General features: G+C 38.6%; 1 protein-coding gene across 2 annotated transcripts; it reads left to right on the forward strand.

Annotated features, from left to right (window-relative positions):
- Positions 1–20: 20 nt before the first annotated feature.
- map4k2 (mitogen-activated protein kinase kinase kinase kinase 2) lies at positions 21–22,583 on the forward strand. Of its 2 annotated transcripts, XM_079867756.1 has the most exons (32): positions 21–388; positions 3,713–3,770; positions 4,235–4,325; positions 4,655–4,719; positions 5,087–5,142; positions 5,236–5,283; positions 5,895–5,937; positions 6,081–6,153; positions 7,395–7,526; positions 7,621–7,683; positions 7,776–7,857; positions 12,123–12,230; positions 12,665–12,743; positions 13,972–14,030; positions 14,139–14,185; positions 14,279–14,317; positions 14,888–14,921; positions 15,015–15,174; positions 15,255–15,424; positions 16,279–16,320; positions 17,046–17,130; positions 17,260–17,339; positions 17,441–17,501; positions 19,525–19,648; positions 19,735–19,793; positions 19,959–20,062; positions 21,051–21,222; positions 21,359–21,427; positions 21,503–21,589; positions 21,671–21,741; positions 21,869–21,924; positions 22,043–22,583. In XM_079867756.1, exons 1-32 carry the CDS (start codon positions 296–298, stop codon positions 22,128–22,130), a joined length of 2,598 nt encoding a protein of 865 aa, XP_079723882.1. In that variant the 5' UTR covers positions 21–295; the 3' UTR covers positions 22,131–22,583. The 2 variants fall into 2 exon arrangements, with proteins under 2 accessions (XP_079723882.1, XP_079723883.1); XM_079867757.1 differs by lacking the exon at positions 14,279–14,317 and having other exon boundaries at positions 38–388; positions 22,043–22,574.
- The last annotated feature ends 459 nt before the right edge of the window (positions 22,584–23,042 follow it).

Here is a 23,042-nt window from a genome sequence, read left to right on the forward strand (position 1 = left end):
TCGATTCATCCAAAAGATCCGACTCCAAAGAACGGATTTCTGCTCTACGGGTGCGCGAGTGTGAGAAGGACAGGCAGAAATATTACACGGCGAAGTCAGTGATTACTGGTAGACTGGATGTGAACATTAATATTTGCATTGCATTACGTAATTAAATCTATAGCCTACAGTTTTATCATTGACATTCTTTTTCACCACTTTTGATGACAAGCGCACCAGGATGAGATGAGTTTACTGCACATCAAACTGTGTGACAGCTGTCATGAATAAGTGAAACATAAAGAAATCTGCTGGCATGAATACTATAGGAGTTTCATTTTTGGATCCCTTGGATGATTATGAGATTATTCATCAGATCGGGAGCGGCACCTATGGAGATGTCTTTAAGGTGAGAATGAAGCTGTTTTTTTTAGGTGACCATTTGGAAATTGCACGGAGTGTTTTAAGATTTAATCTAACGTCTACGTTTTAATAAATGCTTCACTGTAAAGATGTGAAAACACAAACACTTTGCCTTTTGGGTTAATAGCACAAATCTACCAAAAAGGATTACCATTCTTTAGACATGATATCATGCTGTGTTTTTAGACATATTTTATGGTAGTGCCATGGAAATATGAATATGGTTATTCAGCATCATGTTAAATGTCAAGGTACCATCTGATGTCCTCATTGTACCATGGTACCACCTCAGCACGTTTGTAAGGGAAATCTTGCTGATATTGACTTTTTTTTTTTTTTTACTTGTTGTTAATGTCCTTGTTTATGCTGAATATTTCAAGGAACCCGAGCCATGATATTACTTGACTGACTGGTTTTCCAAAGTGCTAGTATTCACAGCATATGTGCAAAGACATACACTCCATCCAACACATTAAACACAGACATAATGTTGCACCTTGGTCCCCATACTATTTATTTTTATTAGCCTATGTCTAAATGTCTTTGTTAGGGCATCTAGGTCATTCTTTTCAACAAAATATGTTATAACGTAAGTCAATCTGTCTTCAATGATCATCCTACATGCAAAACAGCCCTTTCCAAACAGAAAAGCATAGGTAAAAAATAGATGCGATATAAAGTAGTTTGTAATTTTAAGGATAGCATATGGTTGGCTCAGAAATGTGACTCAACTTAAAATAGATCTTAGCACAACCGCAACATTAATGGAATGTTACAAATCTGGCCCTTAAAGCCAAGACTCTCACAGGTGTGGTAGTGCTGTTCACCAAGAAGTTTGTAAAGTGCAAACATGTGTTTCTGTCTCTTTTATAGGCCTATATGTTTGCTGAAGTAATATGGAGATTGTGTCACTCTTGCAATCCCTAACACAGTCCACTTTATCATAATTCAGTGGGTGAGCCAACAACCCTTACAATGCCCATCACACAATGCACAAAGAATCCTTTCTAGTGTCCTCCAGCTCTCTCAACTTTGAGTCAGAAAGTTCTCAAGATCTAAAAATATTTCATGGTGAGGATTACCAGCTGCCATCGAACAAAACAGTCTGTTTTGCATTTGATGGACTTTTCAGGTCTGACTATGCCAACATAAAAAATAACAAGCTTTGGGGATTTTTGGCCAAAGAGTGGGCAGATACCGAAGCTGAGCCATTGTTCTTGGTTTGTGGCTGCGTTATTTCAGGTTGTACAGTTAAACCATTAAGAGAATGTTGCACTGTCGCTTTAGTCATGACAGGAAGTCCTCTGGCATGCCAGGATAAACAACAGGAAGGCAGCTCAGTGAAGTTCCAGGTTTTGTCCAGAAATGCCCGATTTGTTATGTTTATGAGTAGCCCAAAGCAAAAATGGAGGTTCATTTTCCTGGTTCCTTTTTTTTGATGGTTCATATACACAATATTATGCCCTTTTTCAAAGTCTTGATTTTGTTTTTGGGGTCTACTAGAATAGATTTACATGCTTGAATGTTCAAATACACCTTATTTTTGCAGCACCTCTCTTCCCAGTCTGTCAGTATCGCTCTGTTTAGTTCCTTTCTTTATGAAGCCCCTCCTTCTGAAAAGCACAATGTGCTCTGATTGGTTGGCTGGATCAGTGTGCTGTGATTGGTCAACCTCTTTGAGCATGTTTCAGAAATGTCATGTTCAACACTCCTAATGCAACTCAACCCAGGCCTTTTTTTGTGTGTGTGTAAGCCTTTGGTGGGAATTATTTAAATGAGGAATTTTGTGACGTGTTCGTTCCCGGAAGAAAACTCAAGACTCCAAACGAGGCATTTCAGGGAGTTCAGAAACAGTGTGCACTGATAGAGAGAATAACTCCCTTTCTGGAGTGACTTTGTGCTTTGTAACTTTGCAGACCTTTTTCATGCTCAAACAGCAACATTAATTGAATTATTTAGTGCAACACACACTAAAGACAGTTGAAAATGTAACAAAAAAAAGCATAATAGCTTTAAATAAACCACTCTGTATGTATAACACACATTTAATATGCATGAGTTTCCCCATTTCATTCCGAAGTTAAAAGAATTTGATGAATCTTTGGCATGTGGTGATAGTGTTTTTATATTAACTTGATAGAATCTAGACCGTATGATACTGCACTCATAAGAGTGATTAACTGATGGTACAGTATCGTCTGAAGAACGTCAGGTCTTGGCAATGGCTACAGAACAAGGTTACAGTGAAGGACACAGTATGCAGGCTGCCACTGACACTAGGATATTTGTCATTAAGATCCCTGCCAGGAGAGCTGGATCTGTTCCTGGATTTTCTACAGCATCCCAAACATTTCACCAAAGTAAACATGGCCTTAAAGTCACTATTATTCACCTCTGTGTTGCATTGTCTCAGTCACATACAATGTAAAATGTTTATTTGAAAACCAGAACAAAAAGATATAATAATATAAATACTGCAGTGATTTTAATATGGCTAGAATGCATTTTTAAACCTAAAATCCTGAACCTGAACTATAGTACAATCACTATAGCACATTGTCTCCATATGATAAAAAACAAGAATGTTCTAATAATTCCTTTTAAATAACCTGATTTTTATTAATAATAATAATGATCACAATAAAACAATTCTTCTTCAGGTAATAGTTAATTATTGTAACTGTAAGTAAAATTATAGATATACTCTACCAACTGCATTAAACTTATTAAAGGTGACAATGTTACAAAGATTTCTATATCAAATAAATGCTGTTCTCTTGAACTTTATATTCATTAAAGAATCCTGAAAACATGGATCATGGTTTCCACATTAATATATTAAGCATTTTCAACATTGATAATAATAAAAAATATTTCTTGAGCAGCAAATCAACATATTAGAATGATTTCTGAAGGATCATGTGACACTGAAAACTGGAGTAATGATGCTGAAAATTCAGCTTTGCATCACAGAGATGAATTGGATTTTAAAATATTTCACAATAGAAAACAGTTATTTTAAATTGCAATAATATTTCACAATATGCTTTTACTGTTTGCAGCCTTGGTGAGAAAAATAGATCTCTTTCTACCGACCCCAAACCTTTGAATGGCAGTGTATGGACTTAATATAAAAATTACATAAAATGTGTCTGTATACATATGTACATATAATGGCTGTTTTACAGCAGTTGAAATGGCTTTTCTGATTTCACAGTCAAAATGATCAATTTTATAATTAATATTTTTGTAAAAGACAAGGTTTTTGACTTTCCTGGTCATCGTGTAATATTATGCATTTTTCTTTCAGGCTAGAAACATTAGGAGCTCACAAATGGCTGCTATCAAAATTGTTAAACTGGATCCAGGTGTGTGAGTAGTTTTAATGTTATACGCATTTGGATAGGTTTGCATAGAAATATTCATGTATCAGTGGTGTACTGTAGAGAACATATACAGACAACATTTACAGGCTTGTGCTGTTTCTAACAAATCCCTCAAAATTATAGAGGCTTTATTGGATCGATTCCTTGTATGAAGGATTTATATTATAATGAGCGCTATATTTACCCATAATTATAGTCCTCAAAAGCCTCCCTGTCAAGACACTTACTAGTAAAACTATTTTAAAATGACCGGGCTCACATGAAGTAGTAATGATTGATTATATTTTATAAGTTATTTTTACACCGCTCTCTATATCTGTTCCTGATTTGTCAATCATTGCATTCTGGAGTAAAATACTTGAAATATTTTGTTTTATGTACATGTATTATGGACAAGTACTTGTTCAGTATACACTCTTTCTCTCGTTCTTTCTCTCCTTGTTCAGGTGATGACATCACCTCCATCCAGCAGGAGATAACAATGATGAAGGAATGCAAACATAAGAACATTGTGGCCTATTATGGCACTTACCACAGGTACAGTAATGTTTGTGCATTGCCTGGTATTTCTCCAGTAGTTGTCAGGGCAGAGAAAGGTGCATTCCACTACATGTTTTATATGAGTTACGCAATCAGATACGAAGCACAAATCACCGAATAGGTTTTGTAAATAGTTGCCGACACGTGTCAGCACATGCTCTAGATGACTTGTGCATTCCTGAATTATATTTCCAAGGCATGCGTTCCTACTCACAAGCTTTCATTATGTTTATGAGATTCTTGTCATGGTTATGGGTGTGTGCATATGTATCTATTGAAAATGTTTTGTGGGCAAGGACTGTGCACTGAACTGTTCATTTTTTCAGAAATACTAAATTGTGGATTTGCATGGAATACTGTGGCGGAGGATCGTTGCAGGATATTTACCAAGGTATACCCTGAATAAAATTAGGCCTGGTTTCACAGACAGGGCTTAGAATAAGCCAGAACAAGGCTTTAGTTCAATTATGACATTCAAGTCACTTAAAAAAAAAAAAAAAAAAAAAAAAAAACCATTACTGGTGTGAATTTTGAGACTAAATGGCACTGACATATTTTAAGATATGCCAGTGAAAGTTGCTTTCATTTAAAACAGCTCAAACATGCATTTTTGTCTGTGTGGGCTTAAGCCTTGTCTGTGAAACTGGGCATTAGTATCTTATGCAAGCATTTAAGACTATTTATAATGATGGGCAACTGTTATTATTATTAATATGCCTTTAACCACTGTGAGAGTTAATATAATATGCCCTCTGCAGTAACTGGACCTTTAAAGGAAAAACAGATTGCTTACATCTGCAGGGAAACACTCCAGGTAAGGCTAATTAATTATTTAAAAAGATCTTTCAATCTTTCTCAGTGATACATCCCTTCGTTTTGAGAAGACTTCTGTTCTTGTCTTTCTCAGGGGTTGAATCATCTCCATGAGACAGGCAAAATACACAGAGACATTAAGGTGAATGAGGCATTTCTATGACAAAATGTACACTACTGGTCAAAGGTTTGGGGTCAGTAAGATTTTATTTTCATGTTTTTGATATAACCTCTTATGCTTACCAAGGCTGCATTTATTGGATCAAAAATATTGCAGTATATATTACAGTAAAAATATATATTTTGAAATGTCATTTATTCCTGTGATGCAAAGCTGAATTTTCAGCATCATTACTCCAGTCTTCAGTGTCACATGATCCTTCAGAAACCATTATAATATGCTGATTTGATGCTCAATAAATATGTCCTATTATTATTATTATTATCATCAATGTTGACAATATTATAAATGCTTAATTTTTTTTTGGAAACCGTGATGTATTTTTTCAGGATTCTTTGATGAATAGGAAGTTCGAAGGAACATTTATTTGAAATAGAATTGTAAAAAAATGTAAAGTATTTACAGTCTCTTTAGATCTATTTAATGTATCCTCGCTGAATAAAAGTACTAATTTCTGTACAAAAAAATCTTTCTGACCTCAAACTTTTGAACAGTAGTGTTGGTGACAATAGTAGAAGGTATGGTGATTTCAAAATAGTTAAATAAAAATATGAATCTCTCTTCTGATTTAGGGAGCTAACATTCTTCTTACTGATCGAGGAGATGTCAAATTGGGTAAGTGATTTTATGTGTTATTGAACCCTAAAGTACACAGTGCACATTTTAGATTATTGTATCAGTCTGTTCTCTCTCTCTCTCTCTCTCTCTCTCTCTCTCTCTCTCTCTCTCTCTCTCTCTCTCTCTCTCTCTCTCTGCAGCTGATTTTGGGGTTGCGGCTGAGATCAGTGCCTCTGTTGCCAAGAGGAAGTCCTTCATAGGAACTCCCTACTGGTGAGCCGTCTGAGAACAAAGCCTGTAGAATTACCCTGTCTGAATGTTCTTGTTTTAAAGTAATTAGCATGCTATCTCTTAAGAATGCTAGTGTAGGAATAGTTTGCCCAAAAATGAATCATTTACTCACCCTTGTGTACTTTCAACCTGTATTAATTTCTTTCTTCCATGGAACAGAAAATGAGAAATGTTGAATTATGTACTGATCAGGTCTATTCACCTAAAGCATTGTATGCCTACATATGCACAAATGATCTTTATGATCAACACAGTCTCACCCCAAAACGTCACATACTGACGCGTCTTGACCAAACGGCAATATACGACGAAAAGGGTACCCCTAAAACGTCCGTATGTGACTATTCGGGTTATGGGTAGGTTTAGGTATGCGTTAGGGTACCGCTAAGAGGCGCTGCTGGTGCGCTTATGTCTTCGTCTCATATGGACGTTTTAGGGGTACCCTTTTCGTCGTATATTGCCGTTTGGTCAAGACGCGTCAGTATGTGACGTTTTGGGGTGAGACCTGGCTGTTATGATCATCTTAGGTTATGATAAATGGATGCCAGGCTGTGTAAATGATGACAGAATTTTTGAATGAACTATACCTTTAAATGGATCTCTTTAGTCCAAAAATTCTGCAGTAGATACAGAATATCTACACTGCCGGTCAAAAGTTTGGGATCAGTGAGATTAAAAATTTTGTTTTTTTTAAAGAAGTTGATAAGTAACAGTAAATACATGTATAATGCTCTAAATATTATATATAAAAAAATATTTCATGCTTTCTATTCAAGTTATTCAACAAAGAATCTGGAAAAAAAAGGTATCCTGTTTTTCACTAAAATATTAAGCTGTTTTCAACATGTTTCTTGAGCAGCAAACCAGCGATCAGAATGATTTCTGAAGGATCATGTGACACTAAAGTCTGGAGTAATGATGCTGAAAAGCTTTGCATCACATAAATAAATTACATTTTAAAGTATATTCAAATAGAAAACAGTTATTTTAAATTGTAATACTGTAATACAAATGTTGTAGATTATATAAATGCAACCTTGTTGATCATAAGAGACTTACGTTCAAAAACATTTAAAAAATCTTACAAATTCCAAACTTTTAAATGTATGGACAGGCAGACAGACAGGCAGACAGACAGACTGACAGATAGATTTCATTACCCTGAAATTCAGTCAGACTGCAGGATGTGATGCATCTAATGGAAAGTTTCTTTATTTTGTTAGGATGGCCCCTGAGGTTGCTGCAGTGGAAAAGAAGGGTGGATATAACCATCTGTGTGATATCTGGGCAGTGGGCATCACTGGCATAGAGCTGGCAGAGCTACAGCCACCTATGTTTGACCTTCATCCCATGCGGTCTGAATGACGCATCTAAATCATTTACCAGAACAGAAAATACACTGGTAACATGAAGCAGTTTTGAACTGAGGTTTTATTTTTTCTGTTGTAGAGCTCTGATGTTGATGTCTAAGAGCAGCTTCCAGCCTCCCAAACTAAAAGACAAGAGCAAATGGTGAGATTAAAAACTTCACAGAAAGAAAAGTGTGATGTTTACTGTGAGTAGCTGACATGATTTGTGAGAGGTTTGTGTCCTTGTCTTTGCAGGTCTGCAGGTTTTCATAGCTTTGTGAAGATGTGTTTAATCAAAAGTCCTCGCAAGAGGCCGACAGCAGAAACTCTTCTCCAGGTAACAGAATAATCAAACTCAAGAATCAAAGTTAATATTTGTGTTTGCGTTGCTGCTGAATATCATGTACATATAACAACTTTCCTCGTGTGATCAGAAGACGGGTTGAAGCTTTCAAGGCTCAAGGGATTGTGTTTTTTTAAATAATGTTGCCTTTCAGTCGTTTGCCATTGACGAATGATTGGGATCACATTTAGGGAGCTTGTCATCTTCGAGTATATTGTAAAAACGAGCCCATGCACATTGGCGTGCGTGAATTGCATCACACTCTCCGCCCCGCAGCGCGGATATAAATACGGAAGTGGATGCACGCACCAGTTGTCTTTCGCTTCGGAGCCGTTCGGTGGCTTGATGTCTCTGAAGAGTGTTGTTCTACAACGAGCGAGTGTGTCTGTGTTCTTTTGGAAGTCCATCTCGGTGTTGAGACCGAGACTCGCCTTCGTTCGCGAAGGTGGAGTCCCCACTCCCATGCCCCGCTCTAGTCTTTCTTCTGGGCCAAACAACCGTTTCGTTCGGGGCCTCTCCAGAGGACAGGATGTCCATCGCAGCATCGGAGGGAGAGCTGGCCTCTGGAGATGACGACTCTGCTCCACTGCCTCCCTCTGTGAGGAGCCAGATCCAGAGATGGCAGCTATGCTGAAAAGGGCCGCCGAGGCGGTAGGGCTCGTCTGGAATTCTCCAACGTGTCCTGAACTGTCTCGGTTGGATGATTGGTTTCTCGGGGCGGGCCGGGCTGGTTCTCAGCCTGCCGCCCCAGTACCTTTCTTCCCTGAAGTGCATGAGGAGCTAACTAGGTCGTGGATGGCACCTTTCTCTGCCAGAAACCGTCTTAGTAGTTCCTCCCCCCTCACTACCCTTGATGGGGGAGCGGCGAAGGGTTACGAGGCTATTCTTCCAGTGGAGCGGTCTGTCGCGATGCAACTGTGTCTGGCGACTGCTATCTCATGGAGCCTCCAACTGCATTGGCATCCATTGCCTCGAGTTGCTAGCAGTACACCTTGCTTGATGCCGCTGCTCAGCAAGCCTGTACTGCTCAGTACAGTGACCGTTGCGCTGCGCTTCCCTCGCATGTTGCAACTCACCCACCACCTCCTCCTTTGGAGTCAGAAGCTTCTGAGGTCGCTTCATCCACTTTAAGTTCCGGCCTACTCAATTGTGCCACCGACGAGGCCTCACGAGCCTGTGGCCGAGGAGAGTGGAGACTCCATCCCCAGGCGGTCCAGCTGTTCTGGGATTTTTCTGTTCCGCACAGTTACATCTGTTTGCCTCTCCGAACTTGTCCCATTGCACACAGCTGGCCCTGGGGCCTACGCAAAGATACATATCCCCAGTGAGCCTTTCTGCACAACACAGTGCTAAGTCAGGAAGGAGAAGGAGCAGGTCTTCCTAGTTGCCCCTTAATGGCCCAACTGGACCTAGTTCCCTCGAACTTACGCTCATCTCAACAGCCCATTTCTGACCCTTTCCTCTGAAACATCTCAGGCACGGGGCACCGTTGGCACCCGCGCTAGACCTCTGGAAACTCCATGTCTCAATGCGGAGGTTCAGGTATTTATCTCAAAATGATCGTAGATAGCATCACTTCTGCGAGAGCACCCTTTAAAAAATAAATGTAAAAAAGGGCTTGCTTACGACCTGAAGTGGAACCTGTTCGTTGAGTGGTGTTCTTCTCACTGAGAAGACCCCTGAAGGTGTTTGATCACTTCTGTGCTTTCTTTCCTGCAAGATGGGTCGGAGATGGCTGTCTCCCTCCGCCCTCAAAATGTATGCTGCCTTTATATTAACGCACATCATGATGCAGTGGATACAAATCTGTGGGGAAGCACGACTTGATCGTCAGGTTCCTGAGGGGAGCAAGGAGACTGAATCCGCATTGTGCCCCTCTATACCTTCTAGGGACTTATCTCTGGTGGTACTGCACTCAGAGACCTCCCCTTGAGTCACTGCAGGCAGCTGAGTTAAAAATCCTGTTTTTAAAGAAACAGTTCTCCTGCTTGCTTGCCTCTATCAAGAAGGTAGGGGCCCTGCACTCATTTTTGGTCAACGAATCGCGCTTGGAATTCGGGCCGGCCATCTCTCACAATATCCTGAGACCCCGGCCTGGATATGTGCCCAAGGTTCCTACCTCTCCCTTAAGAGCCTGCAAGCGCTGCCCCGGTGGAGGCAGACCCACCCTGGCTTTTCTCTGTCCCTTCCGCTCCTTGCGGTTATAACAGGACAGAATGCAAAGCCCCAGGACCTCAACCAGCTCTTGTCTGTTATGGAGATCAGCAGAAGGGAAGGCTGTTTCCAAGCAGAGGTTGGCCCACTGCATAGTTGTTGCCATCATCTTGGTGTGTTTACCCAAGGTGCACTGTGCCCACCTGGGTAGTGAGCCTCTCCAAAGAGAGAGTGTAGCTCTTTCCTGGAGTGTTGACACAGGGTACCTCGCTGACAGATGTTTTTAGAGCTCCGGGCTGGGCGACACCAACACATTCGCTAGAAAAATAGCCTATGTGTCGAGCCGGTTGCTTTCTGTGGGCTCCCTTCACATGAAGCCAGCTTCACTGTAAACCCAGTTCGAAGCATCAGCTTGCTGCGCCATTCCCCTCCTATGGACTGGATACGTGCGCCATTCTTGCTCCAGTAGAGTTCCCCTTTAGCCGAACCCTGTTGAGTTCCTCCACACCATTCGGCTTCGGATGTGGTGGAGCGTCCGAGGCCAGGCCTAACACTCGAATGTACTGGTGGAACCTGTGCTAGGCTGGGTCCATATGTTATGATCCCAACGGCGATCCCATATGTGTATTCTTCCACGGTACGGCTCCCTGCGGCGAGCCAGTGTCTTCCCTTGGCAGAGCCTGCTCTGCTGTCACTGACCGGTTGCGTCTCCCCCCTGTTATAGGCTTGAGCCACCTCAGTAACATTCCATATGTTGTACTGCCCGGTAATTCGCCCAGTCCATATGTGTTATTCTCCACATGTTACCTACGGGCAGGATGTGGCTTCCGCAGCGTATTCCTTTCAACGCAAGGATAAAGCTTTCCCAGTGGTCTTGTGGAACAGCAGTGACTTTCCTGGCCTAAGCCCTGTCCCATCTCCGCCTCAATAATTCGGGGGGATCAGGAGGCTTTTGTCTAGGCACTGGAAGGTGGCAGCACTAGTGGCGTTTTAATAGGGATCCCAATCAGTCGTAACGTTGACTACGTCGAACGTGAGCGACTTAAAGGGAACATCTCGGTTACCTATGTAACCCTCGTTCCCTGAAGGAGGGAACGGAGATGTAGTCCCGTCGCCACTATTGTATTGCTGGACCACCGCTGACTCCAGGCTCCGCTAGGCTCCTCAGCGAATAACAACTGGTGCGTGCATCCACTTCCGTATTTATACCCGTGCTGCGGGGCGGAGCGTGTGATGCAATTCACGCACGCCAATGTGTATTGGCTTGTTTTAACAATACTCGAAGATGACAGGCTCCTTAAGCGTGATCCCAATCAGTCGTAATGTCGACTACATCTCTGTTCCCTCCTTCAGGGAACGAGGGTTACATACGTAACCGAGGCGTTTTTGAATGAAGTCTCTTATGCTCACCAGGACTACATTTATTTGATCAAAATACAGTAAAAATAGTAATATTGGGAAATATTATTACAATTTAAAAGAACTGTTTTCTATTTTAGCATATTTTAAAATGTAATTTATTCCTTTGATGGCAAAGCTGATTTTCAGCATCATTACTCCAGTCTTCAGTGTCACATACTGCAACAAAAATAAACAGTACAAAAAAAGAAAACTTCTGTTAAGTTTACGGCCATTTCCTTTAAGCCTACAACACAATACAACGCAATGCATAGTTCAAATTGTGGGGAGAATACCTCATTCCTTCATGTTGACAGACAGTAGCTATTCTTATTATTGTCAATGTTGAAATCAGTTGTGCTGCAGTTAATATTTTTGTGGAAACCGTGATCAATTTTTTTCAGGATTCTTGCAATGTTGCCAGATATCACTAGAAAGACAACTGGTCATAAAATTAGCAACTCCAGATTTGAAAAATTAATACACTTTATAAAGGCCGTTAATAATTTAATATAAAATATTGAAATATTATTAATCCAGTTAAAATTGATAGTGAGCAGAGCTTAAATATAACGGATCTAAGAATATAAGATATGATAAAATATGGATCGGTATTGGCCATTCAAGAAAAATCCTAATCGTGCAATAGTTATATTAAATTTTGTATTTCTAGAAAAGTTGATTATTGTTGCTTTCTCTCTCCCCAGCACCCGTTTGTAACACAGTTACTGACCAGAAAATTGATGATTGAGCTACTAGACATGGCAAATAACCCAGACCTCCACCATCCCTCCAGTCCTGAGGAGAATGAAGAGGTGAGAGGTGTCCTCTGGCTCAGAAATTCATCATTTTTATACTAAACTTCTTATGCTCCTTATGCATAATTAGGCCTATGGTAATTCTGACATGACATGAACACAGAATCGTTCTGAAAGTTTGTTTATGGCAGTGGATTTAATTTCATCATAAATCATTAAGCAAGACAGAATTTCCCAAAAAGCCTTCTTGAGCTTTTAAGCCTTTCTTAAAATTCTAAAAAAAAGTATTTTTCTTGGAGAAGATAAATAAAGGATAAATAATGAACATAAAGAGAAGCATATGATACAGGATAATTGGAAAACTTTGCCCTAATTTAAGAAGTCAAGTGTTTTTTCTTTTTCTTTTTCAAAAGTGCATGTCAGAGTTCAGTTTGTCAAAGTGTACAAATATTTGTAGCAGCAATATTTGTGTGTGTTTGTGTGTGTTAAAGGCAAATGACACAGCCCCGGATAAAATCCAGTCTAAAGGGAAACATATGCCAGTGGAGAGGAGTTTGTCTGAAGAACAGTGTAAGTTCTAAACACACACTTCAGTTAGCATACATTTTTTAAATTATTTGTAATATTTGATAGATTTTTTTAAAAACATTAATCAGCTTATAGTTGTCCCTAATTATTCCTAGTGTGCAAAATCTACTGGCAGCCTTGTCAATTAATAGCGTGTATCTATCTATCTATCTATCTATCTATCTATCTATCTATCTATCTATCTATCTATCTATCTATCTATCTATCTATCTATCTATCTATCTATCCTAATTGTTATCATTAAATTGTATTATGTACTATACTATATACTGTTATACTTTACATTATCTTCAGTGATTACATTAGATTAATTGGGGTTCTATATAGAACCCTAGGGTTCTTGACTTAACTTTAAAGAACCCTTTATACCAAAAAAGGTTAGGAAAATATAAAGAAAATGTCTTAAGTGTATAATACTTTCATGTTAAATAGTTTTTTTTCTCTACTGATATAGTATGTTACGAGCCGTTTAATTTCTGAAATTTCATTAAAATTTTAAATAAATCAAATCCTTAAAATGATCCCATGATGAGAACCCCTAAAAGGTTCTAATATATATGTAGTATATATGTATGTAGTAATGAACATATTTCTATTTTTCTTGAATGTTTAATGTGTTTTATGATTGTCATGTTTTTATCACTTCATTTTCTGAAGTTCACTGCCACTCCAAAGTCAGTGCCATGTCTATTTTCACTGCAGTGTGTGCATGATTAGAAAGTTGAATGTATGGATGTGTAGCTGCTTTAACAAGGCTGCTATTGAGCATAGCTTCAGTGATGTCAATAGGCACACAACTCATAGAGCTGGTACTGTTTAGCACACATCTATGGCATGTCCTTCTCCATCCCCCTCACACACTCACTTGTGTGAACTGGATCCAGTGGTCACATTCAAGACGAAGTGGAGAGTGTGTGTTATCGTTTGGCAAGTCGATGCCATGATTACTGAGAATCCATTGTCACACATCTTGACTCTAAGATTACAGCATTCACAGACAGACAAACCAAACAGACAGAGTTTCCGTCCACCTATTTTTATGAATATTTTCTGATATTGCATGAAAAAATGCTGGTGGGAAACGCCAAGCCTTCGTGAGCATAAGAGACTCCTTTCAAAACAAGTCTTACAGATCCTAAACTTTTGAAAGGTAGTAAAAATATGTAAATGATGTATTTAAGTGAGTAATGTGTATGTTTGTTTGTTTCAGTTGACCAGGTGAAGTTTACCCCTCCCAGGAGGAAAGAGACTGAACCCTATCCTGACCTGGTCAGTTTTATTGTTCTCACATAGACACAAACCACACACTTCATAGAGTATTCTGTGTCACCATTTATGGTCATCGCTCAGACAAAAAATTAAGTATGTTTATCTTAGGGATCATGTGATGATTGGAGCATATCTGGAGATGAACCAGAGTCACCGTAAGTGTTGATTGATTGAAACTGACTTATAATTGCATTATGGTTTTACACCATTTTTATAACCTTTCATTTGAACTGTATTCATTGCTGCAGGGGTCTTTTGGAAAGTGTAGAGGAAGAGTTACAGCAGAGGTGAGACACACTTATGTTCTGGTGCCATCTTGTGGAGTCGCAAATAAAAATGCACTTTTGCTGCCAGCTATTTTCATGAATTGATTATTAGATTTTTGTTACTAGATATCATGTGTAAGTATAATGTTTTCTGTTTTCCCTTTAATAACAGTTATTATCATTTGGGTAACACTTTACAATAAAGTCTCATTTGTTAACATTAGTTAATGCATTAACTAAGATGAGCTAACAATAAGCAATATATTATTGCAGAATTTATTAACCTTTGTTAATGTTAGTTAATAAAAATGTTCAGGTTACTTCACAGTGCATTAACTAATGTTAACAGATCCAACTTTTGATCTTAAAAATGTATTAGTAAATGTTGAGATCAACATTAACTAAGAGAAATAAATTAAACCATATTGTAAAGTGTTACCTTAGTTTTATTTTTTAGCTTTTATTATATATTCTTTGGTTTCTATTATGTTAGTCCATGTTTTTTTTAAACATTCACAATTTTAAACTGGAGCTGACATGCATAATTTGCACGGTGTGTGTATATGTATGTGACAGATCTTTCTCTTTCAGGAGTTTGACAGTAAAAAGACTCTCATCTTTTGAGGTATGGAATTTGAGAAACTGCATGTGTCAATGATTAATTTATAATTCTATGAAAATGTATGTAACGATGTAAAAGTTTTCTGATGTTTTACAGTGGAGTAAGAGGAAAAGTGGACTGTTGAGCCCACCGCCCGTCTCTGCTACGACATCACTTCCTCCCATGAGCTCTTTAGACTCTGATCTGGAGGACAAGGACCTTACACTGCGGCCTAGTGCTACTCTATGCCCTGAAACTGTATTAAGTCCAAAACCAGGTATTACCATCCACACATACAAGGTACTTGGAGAAATTCACCATCATTTTTAAAAGATTTCTCTCTTTGTGTTTTGTCAGTGCTGTTGAGGTGTTCAGCTAGTCAAGATGTGCGGCAGTGGTCCAGTGACCCTTGTGTTCCTGACAGTAAATATACACAGGAACAACAGAGGACTCTTACAAGGACTCTCAGCAGAGACACGGCTCTCTCCCCGGAGTGGAGCACCATGAGGAAGAAAACCGAGGACTCTGTGAGTCATAAAATGTTGAATGTTACAAATAACAGACTTACACTAATGTGTGCTTATATGCTTATATATTAATATGTCTCAGCTACATTCATTTCCTTATTTATCATTTATCAATCACAATGTCGGACATGAAGAACTGATTTCACATATATTCTTTGTACAGTCTTTTATCTCAACTAGGGCCATATTTACTAACAGCTTGCGCCAATGCAAATGGTCAGGTTTTGCTAAAGACAGATATTTTTCATATGCATTTGTAGGACATTCCCTGTCAGACTGCTAAATTTATAGGCAAAGAGTATTTAAATAAATCATCCTAAATCAACGTGATTTACTGAGGTTTGCAGTTGCCAGTTTAGTGGTATTTGCGCCATTATTTACTGTTCCCCCAAAAAAGCATGTCTTAACTGATGGAATTTTCACATTCTTAGTAGATCACTAGCAGAACTTTCCACTCCCATTGGCGCTTTTATTAGATTGTGGCCGCACACACATTTGCCCTGTTTGTTAAATCTGGCCCTCTGTATTATATTGTGGTATTACATATTTAATAGCTCTAAATATATCAACATTAAATTAGTCATTGGACCTACATTGGTCAACCACTATTAAGTCAGGTTTTTTTAATTAATTTAATGGTTGAAACATGAATATATTAAATATTTGGATGTTAATGCATCAGATCTAGCACTTTATTGTGTTAATGTAATGCTAGATGTTTCAGCACCATGGACAAAGCTCAAAAACACATTGCGTATGTTTTTATTTTTTGATGAGTCACTAAAAGTATTACTGACAGACTAAAAGTGATCATTCAGAAGCTGTTCCTTGTTATTTTAACCTTTAATTCATAGAGAGCCGATTCTCACGGACTTCCTCCCACTCCCCAAGTCTATGTAAGTTTAACCACCTAATCCACCTTTTAAATGTGTTAAAGAGATAGTTCGGAGTAAAATCAGCCTAGGGTCCTTTGCACCATGACTTCGGGCCAAACCCCCTCCAGAAGCCTTTTTTCCCTTGGTCGAACATTATTAAAGTTAGAGCTTATTTAGAGATATCAACCGGATGGCTTAGTGCATGCGCTAATGGATCCTAGGCTGTATCTCGTAAATTACCCCACTAATAATGCCCAGAATGGTACCAAACTTCTACAGTAGTACAAATAGGTTCTGTAATCATAAAATGAGGCATTGGAAAGTTTGTAAGTACATCAGGAGTTTATTTAAATAACACTTGCCTGATGGCTAATGCTACCGCTAACCCGCACGTAGAGGTCACTTCAGTGATTAGGGAAAAGCATGTCTCTAAATAAGCTCTAACTTTAATAATGTTCGACCAAGGGGAAAAAGGCTTCTGGGGGGGTGTTTGGCTCGAGGTCATGGTGCAAAGTACCCTAGGTTGATTTTACTCCGAACCATCCCTTTAAACCTGGCTATTGCTAAATTTCAGTGTGACAAAACACATAATAATACATAATTAATGACTAGTTTGTCATTAATGCACTTCTAAGCCTGGTATCTATGTCTGAACCTTGAATCCTGAAGAATGTATCTTAAAGAAAAAGTTACATGTTTCCCGTCTGATGTATTTACGAAAAATTGTGACACTTCATGTTGCATAGATGGGGGCCTGTTTTAGCAAAGTCTTTAATGGATGTCCACTGAAAATTCACTGTGCAGAGACATGGGTTTTGCCTAAAACCAGAGGTACATATTTCTGTCTATCTTACTACTTCAATGAAAATACAATCTAATTTAAATATAAGTTGAAAAGCTTTTAAGTGTCAGTAATATAGAATCAGAATATTATTGTGTTTCTCAATCATTTCCCCATAGATCAGTATTTAATTCTGGGGGCAGAGGAGGGTGTCTACATCCTTAACTTGAACGAGCTGCATGAAGACACCTTAGAAAAGGTACTGCTGTGTATGACAACACCATGATTTAATGTTTGACCCAAAAGAAACATCTAATTTGTAATGGTTAATATGTTTTTGCCTCCTGATTTCCACCGCAGTTGCTTCCACAGAGATGTACGTGGCTTTATGTCATGAACAATGTCCTAATGTCCATCTCTGGTACGTATCATTTTTATAATTACATGGTTGAGGTTTCTGAAGTTGTGATGTGATAGCAGTAACAGCCATCCAGTATTAGAAGTTACAAACTGTGTTCATTTTGCGTTTCTAAAATTTCTAAGAATTTTCCCTTGCTTAGTCACTACATTTTTTTAGCCAAATATCTTAAAACCATATTGCCATTATCTATTTTACTTTTAAAAGTAATATCGCCTTACTCCCTAAAAAAGTAACTAATTAAAGGGTTAGTTCACCCAAAAATGAAAATTATGTCTTTAATGACTCACCCTCATGTCGTTCCAAGCCCGTAAGACCTCCGTTCATCTTCGGAACACAGTTTAAGATATTTTAGATTTAGTCCGAGAGCTTTCTGTCCCTCCATTGAAAATGTATGTACGGTATACTGTCCATGTCATCAAAGTAGTCCAAGTGACTACAGTGGCTCAATCTTAAGTTTATAAAGCGACGAGAATACTTTTTGTGCGCAAAAACAAAACAAAAATAATGACTTTATTCCACTATTCATTTCCTTCTCTCTGGGCCTCGAGTTAGTTCATGTAGTATAACTGCGTAGCGCATCTGTGTTGTACGTCACATGTAGGCTCACTATTGGCCGACGCTGGTCATGTGTGTGATGCGTGTGACGTACAACCCAGAAGCGCTACGCAGTTATACTACTACTAAAATATCTTAAACTGTGTTCCGAAGATGAACGGAGGTCTTACGGGCTTGGAACAACATGAGGGTGAGTCATTAATGACATAATTTTCATTTTTGGGTGAACTAACCCTTTAAGTTACTTTTTAAGGAAAGTAATGTGTTACGTTACTTTTGTGTTCAGGCGCATTGTTTGCGCGTTGCTATTTTGAGGCAACTGAAGTAGACTGCGTCATTGACCAACTGAAACCTGGTCTTGTTATTTAAAGAGCGCGTTAGTAATATGCGCCTATAGGTGGGTCCACAATGCCCGTACACTTTGTCCTGTAGATGGTCAGATCCGTTTCCTCGCTAGAGAAGTGTTGAGTTTTTCCGCTGGCAAATTCCGCCATGTAAATAGCGAATCCGCCATGGCGTGAGCGCAACTGGCTATTAAAGGGAATGGGAAATGACACTCTGATTGGTTTATATTGCACATTACACCCATTACTCATTGAGAGAATAGGGACAACCCTTTTAAACCATGCGCCGCGCATGCTGACCATTTTTCCCGTCGTTAAACTAGCAAAAGTGTATTCGGACACGCCCTAAGTGCTCTTGTGCCTTGCACTTTAGACCATGCACTTAGATCGTTAAAATAGGGCCCCATAAGTGCAAAGATTAAAGGCACACTATGCAAGATTTGTACCTTAATATAACAGCTTCAAAATCATTTCGATGGTAAACGAACTCGTAGTAGGGCGAATCATCCGGATAGTAAAGCGGGGGGGGGGGGATTGGGGGGGATTGGGGGTTTGGGGATATGGACGCCGCTGGCAAAACCAGCAATGCAAGTTTGAGAGGTGGCACCCCGACAAATCTTGCGAGAATCGCAACTTGCTTTACGGCACGACGTCACATACATAAACAACTTATGAAGCAGCCTCAATGGAAGACACTAGCACGCATTTCAGACGTGAATCATGGCAGAGTCGATGAAGAAAACGAAGAAAGCGTGGTCGCAAGAGTACAGAGACGGCTCTACTACTAATGTTGAATACAAGAGACTCTAGGGGTCGCTGTTTGAGAAAAGCAGAAACTGCATAGTGTGCCTTTAAACCTCAGGCTGAAGGAAATGCAAATTCACATCTGTACAGAAGAGGGCGCAGCTCAAATTAATGTTACTTGAAAAAAGTACTTCAAATCTGATTACGTAACTCGTGTTACTGGTCATGCGTTACCTCTAGCACTGAAATCAATGACATTAAACATCCACTCGACTAAAGACAACATTTTAATAGAAATGTTTGTTTTAAAAGTTAATGTACACCTCCGTAGTCTTTAATTCTGTTCTGTTCTGTTCTGTTCTATTCTATTCTATTGTTAGGTAAGTCCTCTCAACTCTACTCTCATCGACTGACGGCTCTGTTTGAGCAGCGAGGGCACTTGCAGAGGAAACAAGGTCACTTGTCCCTCGGCACCAACCGGTTCACAGAACGGATCATCCACAGGTCACATAAACCGAAGACTGACATCTTTATTTTAATGATTCAGCTTATAAGTTGTTTATTTGGAACTCAAAATAATCTTTTCACAGGAAGTTTGCTGTGTCAGTGAAGATCCCAGACACTAAGGGCTGTCGAAAGTGCAGTGTGGGTGAGAGCCATTTTCTGCCTCACACTGACTGGATCAATATTTGTTCATTAAATACTGATGCCTGTATTCGCTGACCTCCTGTAATTGGCTGAGATGGAAAAAACCTGAATGATGATGAGGACAGGTCATGAATCTCAAATGCACTTCTTGATTTTTCTTCCTTAGCTCGTAACCCATACACAGACAGCACGTTCTTATGCGCTGCCGTTCCCTCTGGACTTGTTCTGCTGTTGTGGTATGAACCGCTGCAGAAGTTCATGCACCTGAAGGTAATAATCTTAACCCTACAAAGCTGTATCACATTTGATACACTGATATATAGGCTAAGGCCTCTAAATTATCAACATCATCAAAACTTTGCAAAACCAGTTGTACACAAACTTCCACATGCCTTCTGTCTTCTGATGAATAGTTTATATTTTAGAAAGTAAAAGGCCTTTTAGTATAATTCTAAAACTGTCCACCTTCAGGTCCTGGTACTTGCGTCTTTTTGCTGTGGAATCTTTACTGATTTGTTAAGATTGATAAATTGTTAGTAATAGTTCAAGATGAGCACTGAACTGATTTAACTTTTTTTGTCATTTCTGACATAATTTTTTTGAAAAAATACAGTAAAATGTGAGTATCAAATACGACACATCATGATACATATTTTTGAGGAACTTTTATTTGTATATTTCTCAGTCATCATTGTTTTGCATTGCTTTATATTTTTTGCCTCTAATTAAAACTACAGATAAAACTAAGCATTCAAATATCATTATTGAGAGATATAGTGACAATGTGATTTGATGTAAGTTATCTGCTATATGGTTATAAAGATCTCATTGATTTATTTTACAAGCTATCATAATTAAATCTTACTTTAATTGATATAAATATAAGCATCTGCACAAAATTGCATATTTTTGGTCAGTTTGGGCCTCTAAATTAAACAAGTGTGTTTTCTTCTTTGAGAATTAGCTCTGTATACTCTCGCTATACTATGTAAGCCATAAAAGCCTGATAAATAAAATACTCAACAAACTCCTTTTTTGATTGTTTAAGGTTTAATAAACGGTTCCATTTTGCATTTCAGGCTTTAATAGATTTACTTGCATATACAATAAAAAATGAACTTGGTTATGTTGAAGTTGAATTTACAGATATGATATAGTAAAACAATAGGAAATAAACATGTAACATCTTGTAACATAACTTCTGATAGTCATTCTCTCATTGCATTCTCCTTTTTTCTCACTTTTTTTCTAATTGTAGCACATTGCCGTGCCCCTGCCAGACCCATTGCCCATCTTTGAGCTGCTGGTGTTAATGACAGATGAGCTTCCTCAGCTCTGTGTGGGCGTCCAGGAAAGTCCCGAACAGCAAAATGAGTGCCAGCTAAAGTTTGACATTATACATCTGAATGGCATGCCAAACCCTCAGCCAGGTTAGCGAGTGACTGCTGGTCTTGCATGAAATCAACAAAGGAAATATGAAAAACATGCATATTTTGTACGGGCCTATTTGTCTTCTTGTGTGTGTTGACAAGTGTGTGAATGTGTGAATTTTGTGTCTTTCCTTAGACAGTGATACAATAAAAGCTGTACAAGTGACACAGTTGGACAGAGACACAGTTTTAATTGCACTGGAAAGTATGTATGATTTATATGTGAATAAGCATACATTAATACTTGTATTGTAAACTAAATATTGCTGTCATCTTCTAGAAACAGTGAAGCTTGTCAATATGCAGGGTGTTCCCAGCAAGGACTTAGTATCTGATCTGGATTTTGACTTCTCTATCGAGACTTTAGGTACAAACCTGCCATATGATTTTTCTTTTTTACAATATTATAAACAAATGGCATAAGTTTTAATGTGTTATTTTTCAACAGTTTGTTTAGAAGAAAGTGTTTTAGCTTTCTGGAAACATGGGCTTAAAGGACGGAGTCTGCACAACTGCGAGGTAAAGTGTTACAATGTGTTGTGTATCAATACAAATCGTCACATTTTGCGAATTTTAATAGTTGATACATTTACCATGGACTAAAGATAGTCAGAGAATTTAAAGCCATCATCATGTGTCATCTTAGATAACACAGGAAATCACAGACGAAAGCCGAGTGTTCAAAGTTTTAGGCACGCACAGGTATTGACTCTCTTCTTCCACTTCCTCTCTTAGTTTTTCCTTTTAACTTGAATAAACATCTGATTTTGTTCTTGTGGATGCCTTTGCTTACATATTTTTCTCAAATATTGATTTACAGAGACATCGTTTTACAAAGCACTCCGACGGAAAACCCTTCAGCCACTAACAATTTATACATTTTGACCGGTCACGAGAGCAGCTACTGAGGAAAGCCGGTGGACAGAATCTGTAAATAACATGCATCACAAAAAGACGTAAAAATGCACGGTAATACAGAGACTTTAAGAACTGTGCACCTGCCTTGTGTGTGTTTGAATGCGGTCCTTCAGTCGATCTCACTGGTACAGATTGTGAAGATACAGAAGGAATGCCTTGCTTTTTGGCTTTTGTTTGTCCATCTACATGTGTTTTTGTCATTGTTGTCCATGAACTCTGAAATTACCTGGATTAAACAACTGTATTTAAATTAAAAAGATCATGTGATAATTGTGATGGAAGGATTGTGATAACTACTAATAAACTGATAAAGTGAAACCAAACTGTACCAGACGCCACATGTTGATTCATCTGAGTATTGTTTGGTCTGTACCATTTAATGCTATTTTGACATTTTAATTTTAATAAAACGAAAGTCTTACGGGTTTGGAACGACATGAGGGTGAGTGAATGATGACAGAATTTTCATTTTTGGGTGAACTATCCCTTTTAAAGGGTTAGTTCACCCAAAAATGAAAATTCTGCCAATAATTACTCAACCTCATATTGTTCCAACTACGTAAGACTTTCGTTCATCTTTGGAACACAAATTAATATATTTTTGATAAAATCTGAGAGCTGGCTCACTCCCCCATAGGCTTCTAAGGGACTGAAACTTGCCGGCCCAGAAAAGTTAGTAAATACATCGTTAAAATAGTCCAAGTGACTACAGTGGCTCAACCACAAGTTTATCAAGAGACGAGAATAATGTTTGAGCACAAAAAACAACAAAAATAACGACTTTATTCAACTATTCATTTTCGTCTGTGTGGGCCTGAATGAATTCACGTAGTGTAACAGCGCAGCGCTTCTGTGTTGTACGTCACATGCATCACACACAGCCAATAGTGAGCCTACGTGGT

Source organism: Squalius cephalus (assembly GCF_949319135.1).
Source record: "Squalius cephalus genome assembly, chromosome: 3".
In the NCBI taxonomy this organism is placed as follows: domain Eukaryota; kingdom Metazoa; phylum Chordata; class Actinopteri; order Cypriniformes; family Leuciscidae; genus Squalius; species Squalius cephalus.